This window comes from Dipodomys spectabilis, unplaced genomic scaffold, assembly GCF_019054845.1.
Source record: "Dipodomys spectabilis isolate Male_0828 unplaced genomic scaffold, ASM1905484v1 ptg000030l, whole genome shotgun sequence".
Classification (NCBI taxonomy): domain Eukaryota; kingdom Metazoa; phylum Chordata; class Mammalia; order Rodentia; family Heteromyidae; genus Dipodomys; species Dipodomys spectabilis.
In genome coordinates this window covers 11,629,909-11,651,760 of record NW_024870707.1, presented here as the reverse complement: position 1 = coordinate 11,651,760, position 21,852 = coordinate 11,629,909, and the positions used below count along the sequence as shown (strand labels likewise).

Sequence of the window (21,852 nt, the reverse complement as noted above, 5' to 3'; positions counted from 1 at the left end):
AATAGCTCAGGGACAGTGCCCAGACCCTGAGCCCAAGACCAACAAAAAACAAAGCAAAACAGTTATAAGCAGAAAAAACACAAAAAAGGACCAGGTGTGGTACATAGGCCTGTAATTACAATATACAAGAATCCAAGGCAGGATTTCCAGTTAGAGGCCATCTTGGCATACACAGCCAGTTCCCAAAACAAAACAGACAAAAAAGGATTTAAAAATGGTTCTTCTAACAAGTCAGATCCTTTGGTTCATGCCTGGAATCCTAGCTACTCCCGAGGACCACAGTTCAAAGCTAGTCCGATAAGAATGTCTGGGATATTCCATCTCCAATTAACAGAAAAACTGTGGACCAGAGGTATAACTTCCAATGGTAAGAATGCTAGCAGTAAAAAAGCTAAATGATAGCCAAATGTCCTAAGTTCAAGCCTCAATACTGGCACACACAAGAAAACAATAATCAGCCTCACTCATAAAATTATAGAGGCTCCTTCTAACTACAATTAAGATAGCATAATCCCCAGACATCCCTCTTGCCCTCTGCTGAGTCATATGTGGGGAAGAGTTGGGTAGTATCCCACACCAAAAGCCAACCATGCTGACTCTAGACATCAAGTCTTCACTAGTCAGATACATTATTGTCCGGAAGCCACCTCATTTGTGGTACACTTTAGTTGTTTAGAGTTTTCAGAATACTGTATACTTTTATTTTTTCTTCTTCTGTCTCTGGTATTTTGTTATAGCGAAGTAAAGACAGATGCTTAAACTCCTGAGCACAGTGATCCCCCACCTCCAATTTCCAAGTGCTAGAATAACAGGTTATTGGTGCTGGGTATAAGATTCCCCCCCCCCCCCAACATACACACACACAGGTCCTGGCCTCCCCATCTCTTGGCTAAGTCTCAGCCCAGTACCTGTGTCACCTAGGTAACTGGCACACCTAGAGAGGCAGACACCTCCTGGGCTGCCAGCCCCACTTCCTCGCCCCCCAAGCCTCCCTCCCGTGGGACCAAGCCCGGTCACATCTGCATACGGTCTGTGGCCCCGCTTTCTTCCCAACCTTTCCCTACTTAAACCCAGGCAGGACTTCAGCTCCACCCTTCGGGCTTCTCCACCTTGCAGAGTAGGGCAGCAGTTTGGTAATACAATAAACTTCTCTTCCTGTCTGAATATTGCATGTTCTTTTCATTTATCAACTATCTAATTTAGCTAACACTGGGGACTAAACCCAAGGTCTTGTGTAGACTAAACACAAGCTCTACCACCTAGCTAAACTTTATCCCAAGAAGGATACTATTTCTAACATGTCAAGCTGAACTACATCACAAAAGACATTGGTTGAGTATAGCAGGAGGACAATCTGACCTGCAGCAAAATGTAAAAGGCCATTCAGGCCATTCCATCTCCAGGAAAGAATATACTGTCTGGCGCTGATCCCAGGCACTGCCACCCCAGCCAAATGTCTAATGACATAGCAGACTCATGGCAAATCATTTGTCTAATCCAAAATGTGCCTAATATGAAGGTGCATTACCTTATGTGCTACTAAAATATAATAAAATTGTCAAACTATGACATCTATGAATACTGAAATTTTAGATCCATTAAAAGAATGTGGAAGTGGTGCTGTGGCTCAAGTGATAAGAGTGCTCACCTTGAGCTGAAGAGCTCAGGGACAGCACCCAGACCCAGCTGGCAGTGATGTTGCGACTCAAGTGGTAGAGTGCTAGCCTTTAGCAAAAGCAGCTCAGGGAGAATGCCCAGACCCTGAGTTCAAGGCCCAGGACTGCCCCCCCCCCCAAAAAAAAACATGACAAAATATATTCAATAACTTCATCAATCATCCCATAAATCTCCCCCCTCCACCTCTGAGAAAGAGTTCTTCCCATGTTGCCTTCGGTGAGAGCCCATTGTCCCTTTTTACTTGAGCCATGTATCCAGAGTGGCTCCCTACCTCTGGGCCATTTGTGCTTCACTTGCCATGCCTAAATTCTTCAGCAAAGCACTTATCACATATATGGATCGCCTCTACATTGCTTGTTGGCTTTCAAGGAAAAGCTGTTACTGTTCACAATTAAAAGTTTGCTCCTTTAAACCGTTTCAAGTCTATAAATAAATCAGGATATCCTAGTTTAACTCCTGCCAGTAGGTAAAAAGCATTTTCTCTTTGTCATAACATGATGGCTAGAATAAATTGGACTGAAAGCCCTACAACAAGCAAACTTAAAAAAACAACAAAAACAAAAAAACCCTAGCCGAGTGCTGGTGGCTTACACCTGTAATCTCAGGAGGCTGAGATCTGAGGATTACAGTACAAAGCCAGCCCAGGCAAGAAAGTCTGTGAGACTCTTATCTCCAATAAACCACCAGAAAACCGTTAGTGACACTGTGGCTTAAGAGGTAGTGCACTCATTGTGAGCTGAAGAGCTCAGGGACAGCACACAGGCCCAGAGTTCAAACCCTCCCCCTCCCCAATCAAAAAAAAAAAAAAAGGATTTATTCAAAAGTAAAAAAGTAAATCAGCCAAAAAAAAGTTGATAGCTGATCTGCAAAGGACAGAACTGAAAATAGCTTATCATCAAAAGATGTTCAGAGAAATAGCTCCTGGAACATGGACATATATTAGGATATTTTTTAAAAGATATTGAGGTAGGAGTATCATGTGGGTTTTTGGTTTGGTTTTTTTGTTTGCCAGTCCTGAGGCTTGAATTCAGGGCCAGGTCTCTGTCCCTAAGCCTCTATGTGCTCAAGGCTAGTGCTCTACCACTTGAGCCATATAGCGCCACTTCCAGCGCCACTTCCAGCTTTTCCTGTTTATGTGGTATTGAGGAACTGAACCCAGGTTGGTGGTCTTCATGCATGGTAGGCAAGCATTCTACCACTGAGCCACATTCCCAGCCACAGGAATATCATGTTTTTGAGGCAAGCATATGATATCTCAACTTTGAGTCAGTTTGCCCAGTTTGCCAAGTGCTGGGAGTTCTTAACACATGTTGTCATCCGAGGCAAAGGCCTTTCCTAAGAGCAGCTTTTTACATTGGCCTGAGGACAGCTTAAGGCAAGGGACTTCTCAAAGACAAAAAGCTTAATGTATTTAAACACATTGAGACTCTGGGCTCATTTGGAGAGTTCAGAATCACTGAATTACTAATCAGATACAGAGAAAATAAAAACTGATAAATATCAGCTAGAGAAAACAAAAAGTGCTATCATCCCAGCACTTGGAGTTGGGGCAGGAGAAGCATGAGTTCAAGGCCAGTCTGGGATACAAAATGAGACGTGTTAGTCTGAAGTACAAGAGTACCATAAATGGAATTGTGTGTATTACCAGGACTTGAACTCAGGGCCTTGTGATCTGTCAAGGCTTTCTTGCTCATAACTGGTGTTCTACCCCTTAAGCCACAACTCCAATCCAGATTTTGGCTAATTAGAGATTGTCCTGCCAACTTTTATGGCTTTGAATCTTGATCCTCAGATCTCAGTGTCCTCAGTTGCTAATATTACAGGTATAAGTCGCAAACGTCTCTGACTTACACAACAGTTTTCTCACATTTTGAAAGCTGGAAAGTCAAAGTTCTGGCTTCAAGTCCCAAAGCTTCCAACTCCTAGTGGGGATGAGGACTTCAACATTCAGACCTCAGCTACTAATGGCAGTACTATACTATGTCCATGTGTGTGTTTATGCATGTGCTGGTCCTGGGGCTTGAACTCTGGGTCAGGCCAGTATGGGCTATATGGTAAAGACTCTGTCTCAAAAAAAAAAAAAAAAAAAAAAAAAAAATCCAGCCCTAATATGAAATGTAGCATTTAAGCCAGAGTAGACTGTATGCCATGAGAAAACTACTAAACTTGTCCTGTTAGGAGGAGACTAGGTCTTAAGGATGAAAACAACAATAATGATCTCTGAGTCAAGGAGTTAACTGTTTTCACCAACTGGTTAGTTTTATAATACAAAATAATAACCACCCTGAGCCGGGCGCCGGTGGCTCACGCCTGTAATCCTAGCTACTCAGGAGGCTGAGATCTGAGGATCGCGGTTCAAAGCCAGCCCGGGCAGGAGAGACCGTGAGACTCCTATCTCCAATAAACCACCAGAAAACCGGAAGTGGCGCTGTAGCTCAAGTGGTAGAGCGCTCGCCTTGAGCTGAAGAGCTGAGGGACAGCGCCCAGGCCCAGAGTTCAAGCCCCACGACCGACAAAAAAAAAAAAAAAAAAAAAAAATAATAACCACCCTGTAGTGGAATATCCCTGTAGTCTTAGCTACTCAGAAGGCAAGAGGAGCATTTGATCTCAGCAGTTTAAGTGTCAGCCTGACTCCGTAACAAGACCCAGTCTCCTTTAAAAAAAAAAAAAGCCAGACATCAGTGTTTGATGTCTGTAATCAATCTTAGGTACTCAAGAAGCTGAGATCTGAGGACTGTGGTTCAAAGTCAGCCAGAGCAGGAAAGTTGTAAGACTCTTACCTCCAATAAACTACCAGAAAACCGGAAGTGGTGCTGTGGCTCAAGTGGCAGAGGGTTAGCTGAAGAGCTGAGGGACAGCGCCCAGGCCCAGAGTTCAAGCCTCATGACAAAAAAAAAAGGGGGGGGGGGGGGGGGCTGGGAAGGTGGCTCAGTGGTAGAGCGCTTGCCTTGCATGCTCGAGGCCCTGGGTTCGATTCCTCAGCACCACATAAGCAGAAAGAAAAAAGCCGGAAGTGGCGCTGTGGCTCAAGTGGTAGAGCGCTAGCCTTGAGCTGAAGAGCTGAGGGACAGCGCCCAGGCCCAGAGTTCAGGCCCCACGACCGGACCAAAAAAAAAAAAAAAAACCAAGGTCTAATCTGTATCACATTAAAAAAAATAAAAAAACCTACACAAGTGGTGGCTTACACTTACAATCTTATAATCTTAATTATTATTGTGGTTCAAGGCCAGTCAGGCAAAAAGTGCTAGAGACCCCATCAATCAGTAGCTGGACAAAGTAGTATATGCCTATCAACCCAAATAAGCAGTAAGCAGGATTATGGTCCAGGCTAGACTAGGTATAAAAGCCAGACCATTTCTCAAAAAAAGCCAAAGCAGATAACCGAAGCAGAGCTGGGGTACAGTTCAAGTGACAAGAGCCCAAGGTCCTGAGTTAAAATCCTAATACACATACACACTCAGAAGCAATCCTACTTAGGCAGGATTTGCTACTTAACACATACTTTATCATTCCTACTCCCCAGAATATAAGCTCTAAAACTGCATATTTGCCAAGTATCACTTAATAAAAGTGATACTTTAATAAACAAATACTGTTAAGTCTCCATCTTATGAAACTTAGCAACCTCACTCATCACACCAAGGGGCAGAGTACATAATGACAAAGGTGTAAGTGCAGATCAGTGATGGATCTGTCCTTTACAGACCAGAGGTACACCTTTTTTTTCCCCAAGGGAACCTAGCAGGAAAAAAAGTAACTGATAAGAAAACACGTAAGACATCTAGCACAGGACCTCATCATAGAAAATATTTAATAAATTACATTTTACTTGTACAGAGAAATCACCCAAGAGCAGTTCCTTCCACTTCTCTTCTCAGAAACATTTCCCAACTACATGTCTAAGTACAGTAGTATTTGCTAAGTGAATGATCCTGAGATATGGCCCTATATATGTTGAGACTAGGGCAAGAAGGTAAAACATAAAGAAAGCAGGGTGCTGGTAGATCATGCCTATAATCCTAGCTACTGAAGAGGCTGAGATCTGATAAATGCAATTCCATGCCAGCCCAGGCAGGAAAATCCATGAGACTCCTATCTCCAAGTAACCAAAAAAAAAAACACCAAAAAACCCACCTGCGGAGCTGGAGCTGTGGCTAGCCTTCAGAGGAGAAAATAAATAAATAAACAACAAAAACTACCTAGACATGCGTTAAGTGGGGCATACTTGTACTCAACAGCACTTGGGAGGTTGAGGCAGGAGATGAGCTTGGGATACATAGAAAGTCCCAGGCCAGCTGAGTGAGACCTGTCTCAAAGTACAAAAACAGAGAGAAAAAAACAAACAGTGGCAGGAACCATAGTGGATGTCTAAAACCTCAGCATTTAAGCAATGGAAGCTAGAGGATCTCAAGTTTCAACCCAGCATGTACTACAAAATGAGATCATCTCAAAAACAAAAACCAAACATAGAGGTAATTCAGTGGCTCTTCTCTGCACTTAGCTCCATACTTACTTTTCAATAAGCTTACAGTAATATGTTCTTTATACTTATCATCTAAAGGCTCTTAAGTATAAACTGAGATGCTACTGGAACCATCCAAGTATTATCTAGACTTGGTAGAGTGGTATAAATGGTAAAAGATAAGCGGTAAAAGGTATCACAAATGTGTATGGAAGTAGTAAAATGTTCTTTGCTGGGAGCATGGTTCATTTTTCCAAAGATATGGTTGGAATAGTAGTTGGAGGGGATTACTTCTCTAACAGGGAAAGATTTACATCTCTACACTAATAAGCAGCTCAACCACCGTATGAAACCACTAGGAGAGTCTTCACCGGAATAAGGCACCTGCCTGAGTTCTTTCCTGTAATCTCTTGTTGCATTGGTACCTGCAAGCCCTCGCTACGAAGCAAAGAAAAAGAGAAAAATAAAAAAGGGGGCAGAGGAGAAAAGGCAAATTAAGCAAAAGCTCATACCTGAAATCCTAAGGAATCAGGAAGCTGAGACTGGGAAGATCACTGTTCAGAGCCAGCCAGCCCGGGCAAAAAATTTACAAGATCCTCATCTCTCAATCAATAAGGGAAAGCAAATACTGGACATGGTGGTATCCACCTACAATCCTAGCTAAGTGGGAAAAGTAAATAGAGGATGGCAAAGCAGGCTAGCCTATTCAAAAAATGAAGGAAAAGGGCTGGGAAAAAGAGTTTAAATGTTAGAGCAAGGCCTAAGAACAAAGCCTTGAGTATGAACCCCAGTACTGCCAAAAACCAAAAATCTTGCAACGTTGTTCACCCAAAACTGAGAATCTAACACTTTAAAAATTTTTGCACAATTCCCTTGTCTTTAAGGTAGAAATATAACACCCCAGAAACAAGCCCAAGCAAAAACTCTCTCAAAGCACACATAACCTAAGTTGAAAAACATTTATTTCATCAGAGAGAAAAGGAGTGACCCAGCTCTACTGGTCTAGCCTTTGGGCCAAAAAGAAATGCTGGAGCAGTTACTTTCACACAGGGTCATTCCCAAACCCAATACCCACAGGTGGCAAGAGGCAGGGAGGAGATAGCACAGGCCCCACCAGTTTCGGCATACAAGGTCTGCTGGGAGAACACAACATGGATGGAAGCTACAGGTACTGAAAGACAGAAAGAACAGGAAAATGGGCAGGAGAAAAGAAAAAAAGATGATCTGAACTTAGCAAGGTAAATTAAGGTCCACGGTTCCTGAGGGACTGAATGCACAGAGCCGAGAACGTCCCGGAGTTGGGGTACCACGAAGGGTGTATTCTCATGCACAACTGCAGCTCGGAATTTCAGCCCACACACATCCCACCTGAAAGAGAGCACAATACAGGGGCTTTACAGCAAAGCTCACAAGGGCTTTCCCACTTAAAGTCAAAGAACATCTTTACAAAGTCTGACCATTTGACAGTCCTTTACCCTTCCCCCTAGCATCATGACCTCTAAAAACAGTAAGAGTCTGAAGGCCAGAGAATCATCAAGAAAACTAAACAATCTCAGATAAAGGCCTTTCTCCCAATTAAAAGAGAATCTTCTTTCACTAGAGCAGGGAAAATCATTCCATTGTTCTTGATGTTAACAAATGCATTCCCATACAATGTAGTTCCATATCACAAACTGTTATCAGAGAACAGGGAAAAGGAAAAGGTTCCAATGTGCCCTCCAGAGTAAAAAGTCACCAGCATGTTTCAATCTGGGAGTAACTGCCAAGGTCCAAGTTAAAAACCATTCAAGATCTAGACAAAAAGAACATCAACTGAGCAAGGATGTTCCAAGACCTGACAACATCTCACTCTGCCTTAGGAAAGAAGCTAATTTTTAAAAGAAAGCACTAAAGGATATCTCACACTACATGAAGTCACTGAGCTTCTGTTCCAGCCCAATCAGTGATTTCCCAGAAAATGAACTCCAGCAATTATTTCCTATGCAATGGTCCTAATTGAAAAGATGACACAATAACACTGTTACTACAGAATTAAGGACCAACAGTAATGTCCAGGATACTCTGGAGTTGCTACTTAAAACTACAGATGTTGAGAATTACCCCTAAATAATCTCAAAAACCTATGGTCCAAAGCTGGCAAGCTTCAAAAGAGAATCCATTCAAATAGAACCAAATAAATTGTAAGGCTTAAAATGGGTGGCTGAGTTTCAGCCAAAGGACTTGAGATAGAGCTGGTGGCTCAAGAACATTAAATGTCCAAACTAATGGGAAGATAAAGGGAGAAATATGCTTATGGCAAAGCTCCCAACCCTGGTTTCAACATTACCAAAGAGTAAAATAGGTTTGAGTGTATGCTTGGATTGTCATATGGAGTAAGTGGAGGATGTCAAACCCAACACTATAGGGACAAAAAAACCCAAGAGGCTATTCTGGGACAGAGCCAAAGATATAGTGGGCACTCTTTTCAGGAAATAATTTTAGAGTGAAAGCTCACTTTCCTGAACTGTATAAGGTATGTTTTATACTTTTCTCTACCTTATCATCAAGTTCTATATTATACATAAGGGCTGAATGCCAAAAATACATTTCAAGATTAGGATGATGGCATTTTGGTATTCTCCATAGTAATTAGGGCTAGAGCAGGGATGAGCAAGTTAACTGGAGATATTGATTTTTTTTTTACATTAGTTATCTTATCAGACCTTTCACAAAGAACACAGCAATCTTTAGACTTGTAAAATTGCACACCTGGAAAAGTTTACAAAGGCTGAGAAACAGTACACCTGGCCCTGAATGTCTGGGTCCCAGGATCAGCTCAATTATTGCACAAAGGTGTGACCCAGACATCAGCAGCACACCATTCTTTGTTATTATTCCAGGAAAAAATAGAAACAGAATTGACTCCAAGAGTGCTGGAAAAACAGCCATGAGGGCCAAGGACATTTATTTACTTACTTTGCAGTTAAACAATTCAGGACATATCCCTAAACTCTTAACTATGCTGGGAACCTCACCTTAACCCAGCAAAAGCAAGCAAGCAGAGCAGCCTAATGGCTAGGCTGCAGGAGGGATGGCAAAACCAGAACAGAGGACACCCCATAGCTCTCACCTCCAGCTTTAAAAGGCTGAGTACCGGGCCCGATCTGCATACTGCTCTCGCTCATACCGGGCCATGTTGTACAGGGAATTCCGCGCGGCTGCAGAAGCTTGGGACAACTCACTGTCATGCCCGTAACCGTAGCCCTCTCCAACAGAAGGGACTGGGGCTGAAGCGCGACGCAGGGGGCTCCGATCCCGCCCGTAATATGAAGTGGAAGCTGCATTAACAGCAGCAGCAGCTGCTGCTGCAGCGGCAGCTGCAGCTCCTGAAGTCGGCAACAGATGTCTATCGTAAGGATTGAGAGAGGTGGAGGTGAGGTGACTGGCCATGGCTGTGTTCTGGACTTGTGGCAGCTGGGACAGGGTCTGCTCTGTGTAATTATATGCAGAGGCAGCTGCAGCTGCCACTGCCTCATAGGACTGGGCAGCACGGCAGCGCTTGTAGTAGGCATCGAGCGCTCCGTACGCGTTGTTGTAATACAATGAATCCCCATAGCTCATGGTGTAAGGCGTACGCACTGCTCCATATTGCTCATTATATTGCTCGGTCAAGTCTGCCACGCGGCCCAAACGATCTATCGGACACTCTTTGGACCAGTGCCCCTCTTTCCCGCACCGATAGCAGCCGCTCTGGTCTCCCATCCCGGGCGCAGTCCTAAGCCGGCTGGTGGACAACTGCACGTGCATTCGTTTGCCTTGAAGAAACAGACGCAAGAAGGGTTGCTATCACTCTCAGTCATAGCCCAAGCCCCTGCCCAAACACTGGTCATAGCAATGGCTTTCCCTAGACCTCTACTCCAATAAATGACTCATCACTGTCAAAAAGATTTTTTTTTAAAAAAAGCCCAACATAGAAATTCAATAATGATGGCCTGATTTCAGGTAGTGATCAAGTAGCTTAAGAAATGCTGCATCTCTAACACTAGCTTACTGTTCAAGAAACTACTAGCTTAAATAAGAAAGATCTCATCCACCCATTGCAACAATGAGATGTACAAGTTGTTATGTCAAAAAACGAACTTTACAACTTTGGTGTGGGGGGGGACGGGGGGGGGGAGGGGGGAGTATAGGAAGGGATAGGAAGGGGAAACAAAGAGGCAACAATGCTTGATAAGAAATGTACTTGTTATCTTGCCCATGTAATTGTAACTCCTCTGTACGGTAGTCTCACAATTAAAAAAAAGAAAGAAAGAAAGAAAGATCTCATTCACTGCCAAGTAACTGGGCAAAAATCTCCCCCAAAAGGCCCCAACCACGGAGCTGGGAAGGTGGCTCAGTGGTAGAGCGCTTGCCTTGCATGCATGAGGCCCTGGGTTCAATTCCTCAGCACCACATAAGCAAAAAAAGAAAAAAGCCAGAAGTGGCGCTGTGGCTCAAGTGGTAGAGCACTACCCTTTAGCTGAAGCGTTGAGGGTCAGCACCCAGGCCCCAAGTTCAGGCCCCACGACCGGAGCCCCCCCCCCCCGCAAAAAAAGGCCCCAACCAAAGGAACAGGAGGCTCTATGAGTCTGACATCTTTAATTTTCACAATCAAGATTCATTCCATTATGAAGTAAAGGACAGTTTTACATACTCCCCCACAAAACCAAAGAGAATAAATTAAGTTTCTAAAGTTACCACCATTTAAGAGTGATCAGGATTTGTCTGATCCAGGGCTGAACTGTTTCAAGTCATGAATTGGGGAGGTTGGGGAATACAAGTTGAAGGAAGGTCTTCCCCTTTAAATCACTATTTCCAATAATCATCCTAAGTATTCTAAACCATCTGAGAGATAATTTTAGTAGCTGTCATAGAATTAAAGGATACTAGGACAAATATTAGATAGAATATTATAAACTGTGGAAGAAAAGGAGGATGCAAAAGATCCAAAGTGGAGAATAACCAGTAATATTAATATGTGGATCAAACTGCTCAGTTTAACAGAACTAAAATGCTTTTTTTCTTTAAAATAAGAATGTAACAGCCAGGCACCAGTGGCTCATGCCTGTAATCCTAGCTACTCAGAAGACTGAGATCTAGGGATAGCAGTTCAAAGCCAGCCAGCACGGGCAGGAAAGTCCCTGAAACTCATCTCCAATTAACCACCAGAAACCAGAAATGGCACTGTGGTTCAAGTGGTAGAGAGCTAGCCTTGAGATGAAGAGCTCAGGAACAGCAGCCAGGCCAGAGTTCAAGCCCCATGACCGACAAGAAAAAAAAGAATGTGACATTTTTAATGTCTTAGTCCTAAACCTCAGCTCCCAAGAGGCTGAGGTAGGAGGATGGTTCAGTTTGAGACTAATCTGGTCTGAGTAGCCAGATCCTCTTTCAATCAACAACAACAACAACAAAATCAAGAATGTGAGATTCTAAGACCATGCACCTAAAACTATTTTTCTTTGAAAAATCACAATTTACATTTTGAAAGTGAACAATATTTCTGGGGTGAAAAAAAAAGCAGAAACTTTTGGGGAAAAAAATTTTAATTGCTTCACATGAGCAATTTACAAAAACAAAATCTGCAGTTTCTGATAAAAATTCAGAGTATTCAAATTCATCAATCTTTCCTATTTAACTGACTATAATACACCTTGACAAACAGATATCAAGAGATTAGGCTTGACTGAATTAAAACCAAGCAGAATCTACAGGCGGGTTCTCTAGCATTAGAGAAAAATTTTGCCTACAAAAATTAAAATTAGGTTCTAGGAAACTAGAAAAAAGTCATAGAACATATATGCCAAAAAATATTCTGATTTAAATATTACATCCTGTAAGTTTAGGTTGCAGACCATTGAAAGAATTAAGATGAGGGCTGGGAATATGGCTTAGTGGTAGAGTGCTTGCTTGCCTAGCATGCATGAAACCCTGGGTTGCATTTCTCAGTCCTATATCAACAGAAGTGGCACTGTGTGGCTCAAGTGGTAAAATGCCAGCCTTGAGCAAAAGAAGCTCCAGGACAGTTCCCAGGCCCTGAGTTCAAGACCCAGGTGGTTAAAAAAAAAAGAAAAAGAAAAAAGAAAACCACTAAGATAATTAAGCATTCATTTAAATATCTTAAAGTGTTAGCATGCATCTGGCTTTGGGCCAACAAGCCGTTGTGGCAAAATAAGTGCAACCAAGAACCAACAGAACACACTGGACATACAGAAGCAATTAATATCTTCCATTTAAGGAATTGCCTATTTTAATGGCAGAAAGAGAAGCTAAATCATTAAAAACATCTAAATTATATGTGCAAACAATGAAGAGAATATATACAACACGAAGAAAACAGGGAAAAAGACCAGTCTAATAAATACAGCTATTACTATTACTAATATTATTACTTAAAACATGTATATAAAACTTCACTACACAACAGAACCATGAAGTCAAAAGGTTATGTTGGGCCGGGCGCCAGTGGCTCACTCCTATAATCCTAGCTAGTCAGGCTGAGATCTGATGAGGATCGAGGTTCAAAGGCAGCCCAGGCAGGAAACTCCATGAAACTCTCATCTCCAATAAACCACCAGAAAACCGGAAGTGGTGCAGTGGCTCAAGTGCTAGCATTGAGCTGAAGAGCTGAGGGACAGCCCTCAGGCCCAGAGTTCAAGCCCCATGACACACACACACACAGACACACACACACACACACACACACACCACACGCGCACGCGCGCACACACACACACACACACACAGAGTCATGCTGGGCACTTGGGCACTTATCTTTAATCACTAGTACTTGGGAGATTGAGGCAGGATGTAGAGTCTAGGAATATGAGACCAGTTTAAGCAACACTGGAGAAAAATTCCTTTCCCCTTCCCCTAAGGAAGAAGGAAAAGGCCTGGGGGAATGGAATGCAGAAGTGCCACTAGCACACCAGGGGCATTGGATTCCATCTTAATGTATTATTTGGGAGGGGAGGGAAGTAAATACTAAGGCCAATAGTGTAAAATAACAACCTAGATTAGCATCGGAGCTAACTGGAGTTAAAATGTGTGAACACATTACCTCATTCTAGGACTAGATTAAAATGCTCAAAGTATCCAAAAACTAAGTATCATACTGGCATTCTTTGTCCCAATTCCATTGTTGACAAAATAATTTTTCAACTCACCATTTAAAAAAGGAAGGCAAACTAGACCTGGGAGAGCTGTAACACTTTATTTTCATGCGCACAGCAATGCCCATAACAAAGGCACTCATCCTTAGGAGGAATAAGACCTCCAGCTCTAAAAAGACCCAATTTAAGGGAAACAAAGATGGCAGTAAAACACTATTAACCAAGGGAGTACTCAGAAAAGGAACCAATCACTACCTTCTTGGTGTTAAGACTGTCAGAACATAGGTTTGAAATACTGCCACCAAGTATGGAAATACACTGTAAGTTGAAAGTTAATTACACCAAGAGGGAAAAGCTCTGACACTAGGGACCCAAAGGAATAGAAGATTTGAGATTTCAGTAGGCTACTCACCACGGTTACTAACTCCTAAATACCATTCTTGACAAGGAAGTTTAGATCTTAAGCCAAGAAAAGATAACACCTTCCAATTAAGGTGACAATCCACATCACCCACCCACACTGCCTTCCAGGCACAAAAACCTAACTAATCAAAGCTCTGAGGTAATAACCAGCTAAGTATTCACCAAATGCATGGTAGTCCCCAAATCAATGTTAAGACTTGTCTTTATTACCTCAAATCACAATGCCTCTTCCTCACACTCTTGAAATCTGGATTTCCAACCCCTCTCCCTCAGTACAGATATAATGCAAAATTAACTAGACTCTAACCTTTTAAAGACTAGTTACCTCTACTGAAAAGTGTGTGGGGGAGGAATTTTAATTTTAAAGTGTTGTCTTAACTAGTTATTCATTTATTAAATGAGGCACAATGGAGATAGTGTGTAGAGGCAATAAATTCAGTGAACCCACTGCAGTGTGCTCTACTGACAAAAAAAAGACAGTAATAGTTGAAAATCTTCAGAGAAGGGAAGCTAGGTATAAAGGGAGAAGCATAAAAGCCTTACAGGCTCCAAATAAAAACCAACTGATTGCTTCTCCAGGCGATCTAGTTAGCCTAAAGTTTCAAACCCAAGCGTTCTCCAAATGAAATCCATCACCTGTCGTTCACCAGCAGCCAGCCAACAGTTCTACCCACCCCAACCCATCCTGCTTTACTTATCCAACTGCAAATACCCTTGTGTTCATCAACTCTCTACCCACAGTGGTTCACCTTGAAACTCTGTATTATCAAGGCTTCTGATGGCCTCCACTGCATCCTCAGCCCGCTCCATGTGGACAAAAGCGTAATCTTTCACGATGTCACATTCGATGACTGGACCATACTCCTCAAACTTGGCCCGAAGCTCCTTGTTGGTACAAGTGGGACTGATGTTGCCCACGTGTAACTTGGTTGAAGCTTTGCTCTTATTCTTGCTGGCTTCCACATTGATGTTCACCCCATGAAGCTTGTAGTGGTGCAGGTTTCGGATGGCATCCTCAGCCGCTGTCCTGTCCTCTATGTGCACAAAGCCATAATTCTTAATGATGTCACATTCCAGCACCTTCCCATACTGCTCGAAGAGTGAGCGGATCTCCTGCTCTGTAGCCTCGCGGGGCAGGTTTCCAATAAACAATTTTACCATCTCGACACAGCCTGAGAAAGAAAAAATAAGATTTTTAACACAAGATCTCAGGCCCACGAGATGGCTAAAAAGAAAAAAGAACATTCCTTCCATCTCCTTTCGGTCTAGCACACAGATCCAAGCAATTTTCTTTCACACACAGATCCACACAATAAGCCCCAAAGGGAAATAGGAGATAAGGAAGACCATAGGAGGGCCAAAGAGTAAGAGGTTTGTAACTGGGCTGACCTTAGTAGACAAAGGGAGCTTTGTTTTTTGTGGTGGTGGGGATGACACCCAGGGCGGTGAACAGACTAGGCAAGTGCTCTGCCACCAAGCACCATTCCTTATCCCTAGACAAAGGGGGACACATTCAAAAAGAAATGTGATTGAGTTGTAAACAGTAATGAAGAGATGGGGATACTGTGGTATTTTGTCCACTATAAGGACAATCAGAAATCACCAACTATGTCTCCCTCTCTTCCACCATTTCCAGCATAGGCCTGTGGGAAGAGCGGGAGTGGAGCGCCTCTCTTGGGGTACGGTCCTACAAACTACCGAATGGAGAAACGCCTGGCCGGGGAAGAGGGCTTCCGAGTCCTGAACCAGGAAACTACCTCCTAAGGCCTGAGAAATTCTGAGGGCGTGGCGGGAACTAAGCAAGGGCTTCCCGGGTGGAAACGTGGAAGGGAGCCGAGCGCGGAGGGGTAAAGGCGCGGTGGGGCAGAAGCCCGAACTCTCCGGGGCGGGGGAAGCGGGGGGAGGGGGAGGGGAGGGCTTCTACGGGCTTACCGCGCGTCGCCGAGTACCGAGGCCAGCTCTCGGTGGCGGGTGCGCAGGCCGACCCCACTAGGACACCCCCGACGCCCAAGGAAGTGTTAAGGTTTCAGAGCAACAGACAAACAGGCGGACTCTGAGTCTCTCACCGCACGGAAATCCGCAGGGCCTCCTCCTCGCGGCGCAGGCGGCTCTGACAAAACGCTAAAATGGCGGCGGCCGTGGCAGTAACTCTGGGTGGAAAGGGGAGAACCTACCGCCGGATTGGCCGTCCAGTAAAGTAAAAGGCGGGCATTCCCGGAGATCCTCTTCCTGATTGCTTAACAGGAACGCCAGTTACCTGAGGCCGGGAAGAGGTGGAAACGTCAGTATCTAGGAGCTTTTAGGTGAAAGCCAATGAGCAGCAACCTAGCGAAGCCGCAGCCCCTGATTGGACAACGGGTCAGCGTGTGGGAGGACCTACAAACGTGGGCTCCGCCACGGCGTGGCCCGCCCCCAGGCGGAGCAAGCGAGGGCCCAGCGTCTGCCTGGCTGCGGCTTCTCGGTGCCAACTTTTCTAAGCTTCCAGATTTCGCCAGTTCCACGTGCCCACACTGACGGTATCCCGTGCTCCACTGTATCCTCTACCACGGATCTCCCCAAGTGCCAGCCCCGTCACCACCCCGCGAACCCGGATGCTGAGGACAATACCTAGAGGCAGACGCTAGGTCACAAAGTAGCGACGCCCCCGGGCCGCGCCTTGACAAAACCCGTCTTCGGCAAGCTACTCGCGCGGTAGCCCTGAAAGTCCCACCGGCACCGCCACGTGAAAGCCACTCGCAGGTGGTCAGTAGGTCCAGCTGACCACGGTGTTAAGGACTGGAAGAGGCGGCACTACCAGGAGGCAGGGAGGTAAGTCACCCTTGGAGTCGGCCTCCCAGAATCCAAGAAATCCTGTGGGACCACGAAGACTGAAAACAGACCCCACCACCTCCGTCACACACACACACCCCGCCCTGAGAAAAAACGGGAGCAGCAACATTTTTTCGTTTTATTTTATTGGGCGCCATCAACCAGAGCTGTAGGTTTAAAACCCCCTAGAACAGACCTCAGAAGGAAAGAGCTTTGTCACAATTGGCTCTAAGCAAATACAATCCAAACAACATTCTTCACAGGGTCCAGCTCCTGCGTCACATTCCTGCTTCATATAACCCGCATTCACTGAGCAACTTTACTTAACCATCCTTTGCAAAGCAGCTGTTGAAAGGGGAGTTAAGAGGGGGAAATGAGTGCAGGCGCTGGATGGAAGAACGAAAAACACGAACAAAAAAAAAAAAACAGGCTAAAAGCAGTGGAGTGTTTTTGAGGACAGGGATCATCAGAAATGGAAATGACACAAGAACATCTATCACCCAAAGCCACAAAAGAAAAGGACGGGAGTAAAGCAAAAGGTAGAAGTCAGGATACTGGAAAAGTATGGTTGGTTTTAAAACAACCTGATAAAAGATTCCAACAGTAGAAAACTGCTCAAAAACTTACTCTAAAATAGAAAAAGGTAAAGTCCTAAAAAAGTTAAATAGGACATTTAAGGATGTGCTATCTTGATCCATTTCATTGTGTATTCTGATGTACCAGAGACTACGTGAAAGTCATAGAACCAGTAATGAAAAGCAATTGTGTTAATTTGCTGCCCAAGCCCTTTCCAAGGCAAGCCAACTTTAGGAAAATAACTCAAATCTGTGCCAGCAACTATGATAAAACATTCTCATTTCCTTTCAGTTTGAGCTTCCAATTTTTCTTTTTTGTCCCATCATCCCTGGAGATAAAACATTTTTCTAAAATACCTACAGCCCAAAGGGGAGGGGCTGGGAATTTAAATCTTCTCAGGGTCACAATTCATGCCAGCGTGCAGCTCCATCTCCCAGAATCTCAACTTGCCTTCTGAAAGCCCATTAAATCCAGTGTTGGGGAAGAGGGGAGTGGTTAATATATTTGTGTGTCACTGTACAGACATCCAAATGAATCACAAAATCATCCCCATGCTTTGTGAGTATGCCATCCTGGGGCTTAAACTCAGGGATTAGGTGCTGTCTCTGAGCTTTTTTGCTCAAGGCTAGCACTCTACCACTTGAGCCACAACTCTAATCCTGAACTTTGGTGGTTAATTGGAGATAAGAGGCCTGATTTTTAACTGCAATCCTCAGATCTCAGCCTCCAGAGTAGGATTACAGGTGTCTGCCTATTTCCCTAGCTTTTAAAAACTCCATTACAGTTGGGGGAGGGGGGGTGGATAAAACTCCTCTATGCAATCTTTTTTTTTTTTTTTTAGTCTGTTGTGGGGCTTGAACTCTGGGTCTGGGCGCTGTCCCTCAGCTCTTCAGCTCAAGGCTAGCGCTCTACCACTTGAGCCACAGCGCCACTTCCGGCTTTTTCTGCTTATGTGGTGATGAGGAATCAAACCCAGGGCCTCATGCATGCACAAGGCAAGCACCTTACCATTGAGCCACCTCCCCAGCCCGCAATCTAATTCTTGATGGAATCTCCCCATCTGTCTAAATGAATGCATGAGATAGCTAGCTTTTGTGTTTTGGCGGGCAGGAGGTGCGCCAGTCCTGGGGCTTAAACATAGGGACTAGGCACTGTCCTTGAGACTTTTTGCTCAAGGATAGCACTCTACCATGGGAGCCATAACACTAATTCAATATTTTGGTTGCTAATTGGAGATAAGTCTCACGGACTTTCCTACAGAGCTGGCTTTGAACTGTGATCCTCATCTCAGCCTCTTATGTATCTAGTATTACAGCTGAGAACCACCAGTGCCCAGCTAAGTTTCTTGGTAACCAAAATGAGGAACTAACTGGATTCTCACTATCAGGTTTAAAACTTGAACACAGGACTAGAGTAGTAGATCACTTGCCTAGAATGAATGTATGAGGCCCCAAACTCAATACCTGCACTGCAGGAATAAAAAACCTGGACACTTTATCAGTACTGCAAGCAAGTACTTTAGCCCTATTAAGCTTTTGAGCACCACTTTGATACAGTGAAATGAAGCTTTAGGTAGTGTGGAGTTAAGTGTGTTTAATGATGTTCACCAACTGTATGCTGAAAGAACTTAATGTTTGCCCCTTAAGAAAAATATAATGCAAATCCTTTATTTACACATCACCTATCACCCAGAGAATGACACTGAAAGGAATGTTTATAAAGAACACATTCTGGGAAATGGAGGTGTGGATCAAACTAGCTTTGAGAAAAAAAAAGCCAGTGCAAGGCCTTGAGTTCAAGCCTCAGTACAAAAAAATAATACTCTTCTCTGCCTGTCTGGGCTGGAGGTGTAGCTCAGTGACAGTGTTTTAATCCCTAGCACAGGAAGAGAAAGGACAAATGTATAAATGTCATCAGAAACGTAGATGCCATCTTGATTTCTTTTTATTTTTAAGATTTTAAGTAGGCGTAAAAGGTGGGGATTATCACAATGTAACCCAGGCTGGAGTGGTTCTTCCACCTCAACCTTTGAAGTAATGGAACAGATACAGTCATCTGCCAGGACCCAACCACTTTAGGGACTAAAATTTTGCTAACTAGCAGGCTACCCAGCTCCAAAGAGGTACAGTGACTTATCCAACATCATCCAAAAAGCTTTTTTTTTGGTCAGTCGTGGGGCTTGAACTCTGGGCCTGGGCGCTGTCCCTGAGCTCTTCAGCTCAGGGTAAGCACTCTCACTTGAGCCACAGCAACACTTCCACTTTTTTGTAGTTAATTGAAGAGTTTCATGGACTTTCCTTCACAGGGCTGGCTTTGAACTGTGATCCTCAGATCTAGCCTCCTGAGTAGCTAGGATTGCAGGTGTCAACCACGGGCGCCAAGCTAAGCTGGCGTTTTATAAACACCCCAAATAAATATTCTGGCTGTAAATCTTCAGCAAAGGGCAGTGTTACGCATATAATTGAGAGATGAGAGAGCTTATGGGGCAAATCCAAGCTAGGGGTAAATACTAGTATCAGTGGAAACTACTTGGACATGAGTAATCTATAAACTAATAATAGTTTCACATTCTTAAGAATGAATATACAGGAGCTGAGAATGCGGCTTAGTAGAAGTGTTTGCCTAGCATGCATGAAGCCCGGGTTCAATTCCTCAGTACCACATAAACAGAAAAAGAAGTGTCACTGTAGTTCAAGTGGTAGAGTGCTAGCCTTGAGCAAAAGAAGCTCAGGGACAGTGCCCAGGCCCTGAGTTCAAGCCCCAGGACTGACAAAAAAAATATGTGTATACATAATTTATACTTTAAATAAATACCTCTGGCTTACTCTAGAAACAATTCTGACAAGGGCTCAAATTAAAAGTATTCTCTAGGGGCGATCAAATGGAGCGAAGTAGGCCAACCAAGTAAGTATCCCAGGCCTTCAATCTTCTTTAGTTCCTTCTTTCCATACCTACAGAATGTGTTCCCAGGAAACAGGGTAGTGTTGCCAGAGACTATAGAGAGGTGGCTAAAAGCAATGTGGTCTTACAGCCTAATTCACTTATGTGCCACTCAATGCAAAAAGAGTTTACTGCCTTCACTGGGACTCAAATATGCTATACTCACACCTACAAAGGTCTCTGCTGTGTTTTTCCACACCACCCCAGTCTCCCCTAAATATTGTTAACTCCTCAGTTTTATAAGATGGCTAGCATTCAGTGAGAAGCAACCATAAGCTTTGCACTTGTCACATGTTCCCATTTGACTCTTCCCTACACTAGCAGTCTACAAGCGAAGCCCTGAGTGGTTCAACCACTGTTAGCCATATATGATCTTTTTTTCTTGGCAGTGATGGGGATTAAATCCACATGCAATTGATCTCAAGAGTTACCTAGGTAGATTAAAGCCTCAATTTCTCCGCTTTTAACAGATTTTATAGATATCTAAGACATTTGGGTTACTATAAGTAAATACTGAAAAAACACTTTTAAAACAGTACTTGATACTACAATAAATCTTCAATGACCTAACCCAGGCAGAAGTTCCTAGCATTTCCAATAACACAGCTAAGAAACAGAGCCAGGATTCAAACTCAAGATAACAGTAATTGGTCATTTTTCAAATCCAATCCCATTGTCTTAACTACTGGTCTGACAGACTGTCTCCTTCTTAACCTACCACTTCCTAGCACTGCTTACTAACTATAACAAGTTTATTGAGGCAAGTCCCACCTTACAAACTGGAAGCTCAGCCCTAAGGATTAGGCATCTGAGCACTGCATTTCAAGTACTATAGTTTATAGTTTCAAATAGTTTATAGAGGTACACCTCAAACCTACTTTAAGAATCCTTTTCTGGGGGCTGGGAGGATGGTAGAGTGCTTGCCTTCAATGCACAATGGCCTGGGTTCAATTCCTTAGTACCACATAAGCAGAAAAGACTGGTAGTGGTACTGTGGTTCAAGTGATAAGAGTGCTAGCCTTGGGGGGGGGGGGGGGGGGAGATATGAATCTTTTTCTGAATTCTGGAATACTGTTTTGTTTTTTGGGGGGAAGGCTTGAACTCAGGGCTAGGCACTCCTGCTTGGCCTTTTTGGCTCAGCTCAACATTGCTGATATCTAGAGATAACAGAATCCCATGGACTGGCTTTGAACCTCAATCCTCAGATTTTTTATCTCCTTAGTTAGGATTATAGGCATAAACCACCAACACTAGGGCTGAGAAGATAGCTCAGTGGTAGAGCGTTTGCCTTGTATGCCTGAGGCCCTGGGTTCGATTCCTCAGTACTACATAAGCAAAAAGAAAAAAGCCGGGTGGGGCTTTGGCTCAAGTGGTAGAGCGCTAGCCTTGAGCTGAAGAGCTGAAGGACAGCGCCCAGGCCCAGAATTCAGGCCCCACTACCGGACCCAAAAAAAAATAAATAAAAAATAAACCACCAACACCCTGCTCTGTTCTAGACTCTTGACTTGTTTTGTTTTGTTGTCTGGTTTTTTTTGGTGCTCGTCTTGGGGCTTGAACTCAGAGCTTGGGCATTGTTCCATGAGCTTTTTCTCTATCACTTGACCCACAGCTCCATTTCTAGCCTTTTGCTAGTTAATTGGAGATGGATGACTTTTCTACCCTTGCTGGCTGCAAACCAGGATCCTCAGATCTCAGTCTCCTGAGCACCTAGGATTACAGGAATGAGCAAATGGCACCTGGCTCTTGACTATAACTTTTTAACTCACCTTTTTTTTTTGGTCAGTCGTGGGGCTTGAATTCTGGGCCTAGGCACCATCCCTGAGTCTTCAGCTCAAGGCA

The 21,852-nt window shown here is 43.9% G+C and overlaps 1 protein-coding gene across 3 annotated transcripts in view; it reads right to left on the bottom strand.

The window, feature by feature from the left end:
- Positions 1–7,083: 7,083 nt before the first annotated feature.
- Positions 7,084–21,852, bottom strand: part of LOC122105330 (RNA-binding protein 14) — a 28,216-nt gene continuing 13,447 nt past the window's right edge. The window contains exons 1-4 of one of the 3 annotated variants that reach the window (XM_042676542.1): positions 15,755–15,931; positions 14,439–14,858; positions 9,249–9,933; positions 7,084–7,507 (exon numbers count right to left, since the gene is read on the bottom strand). In XM_042676542.1, coding sequence (XP_042532476.1) covers positions 9,257–9,933; positions 14,439–14,850 — 1,089 coding nt within the window. In that variant the 5' untranslated portion in view covers positions 14,851–14,858; positions 15,755–15,931 and the 3' untranslated portion in view covers positions 7,084–7,507; positions 9,249–9,256. Of the gene's footprint in view, positions 7,508–9,248; positions 9,934–14,438; positions 14,859–15,754; positions 15,947–21,852 lie in introns of those variants that run through there. The other 2 variants (XM_042676543.1, XM_042676544.1) reach the window with 2 other exon arrangements.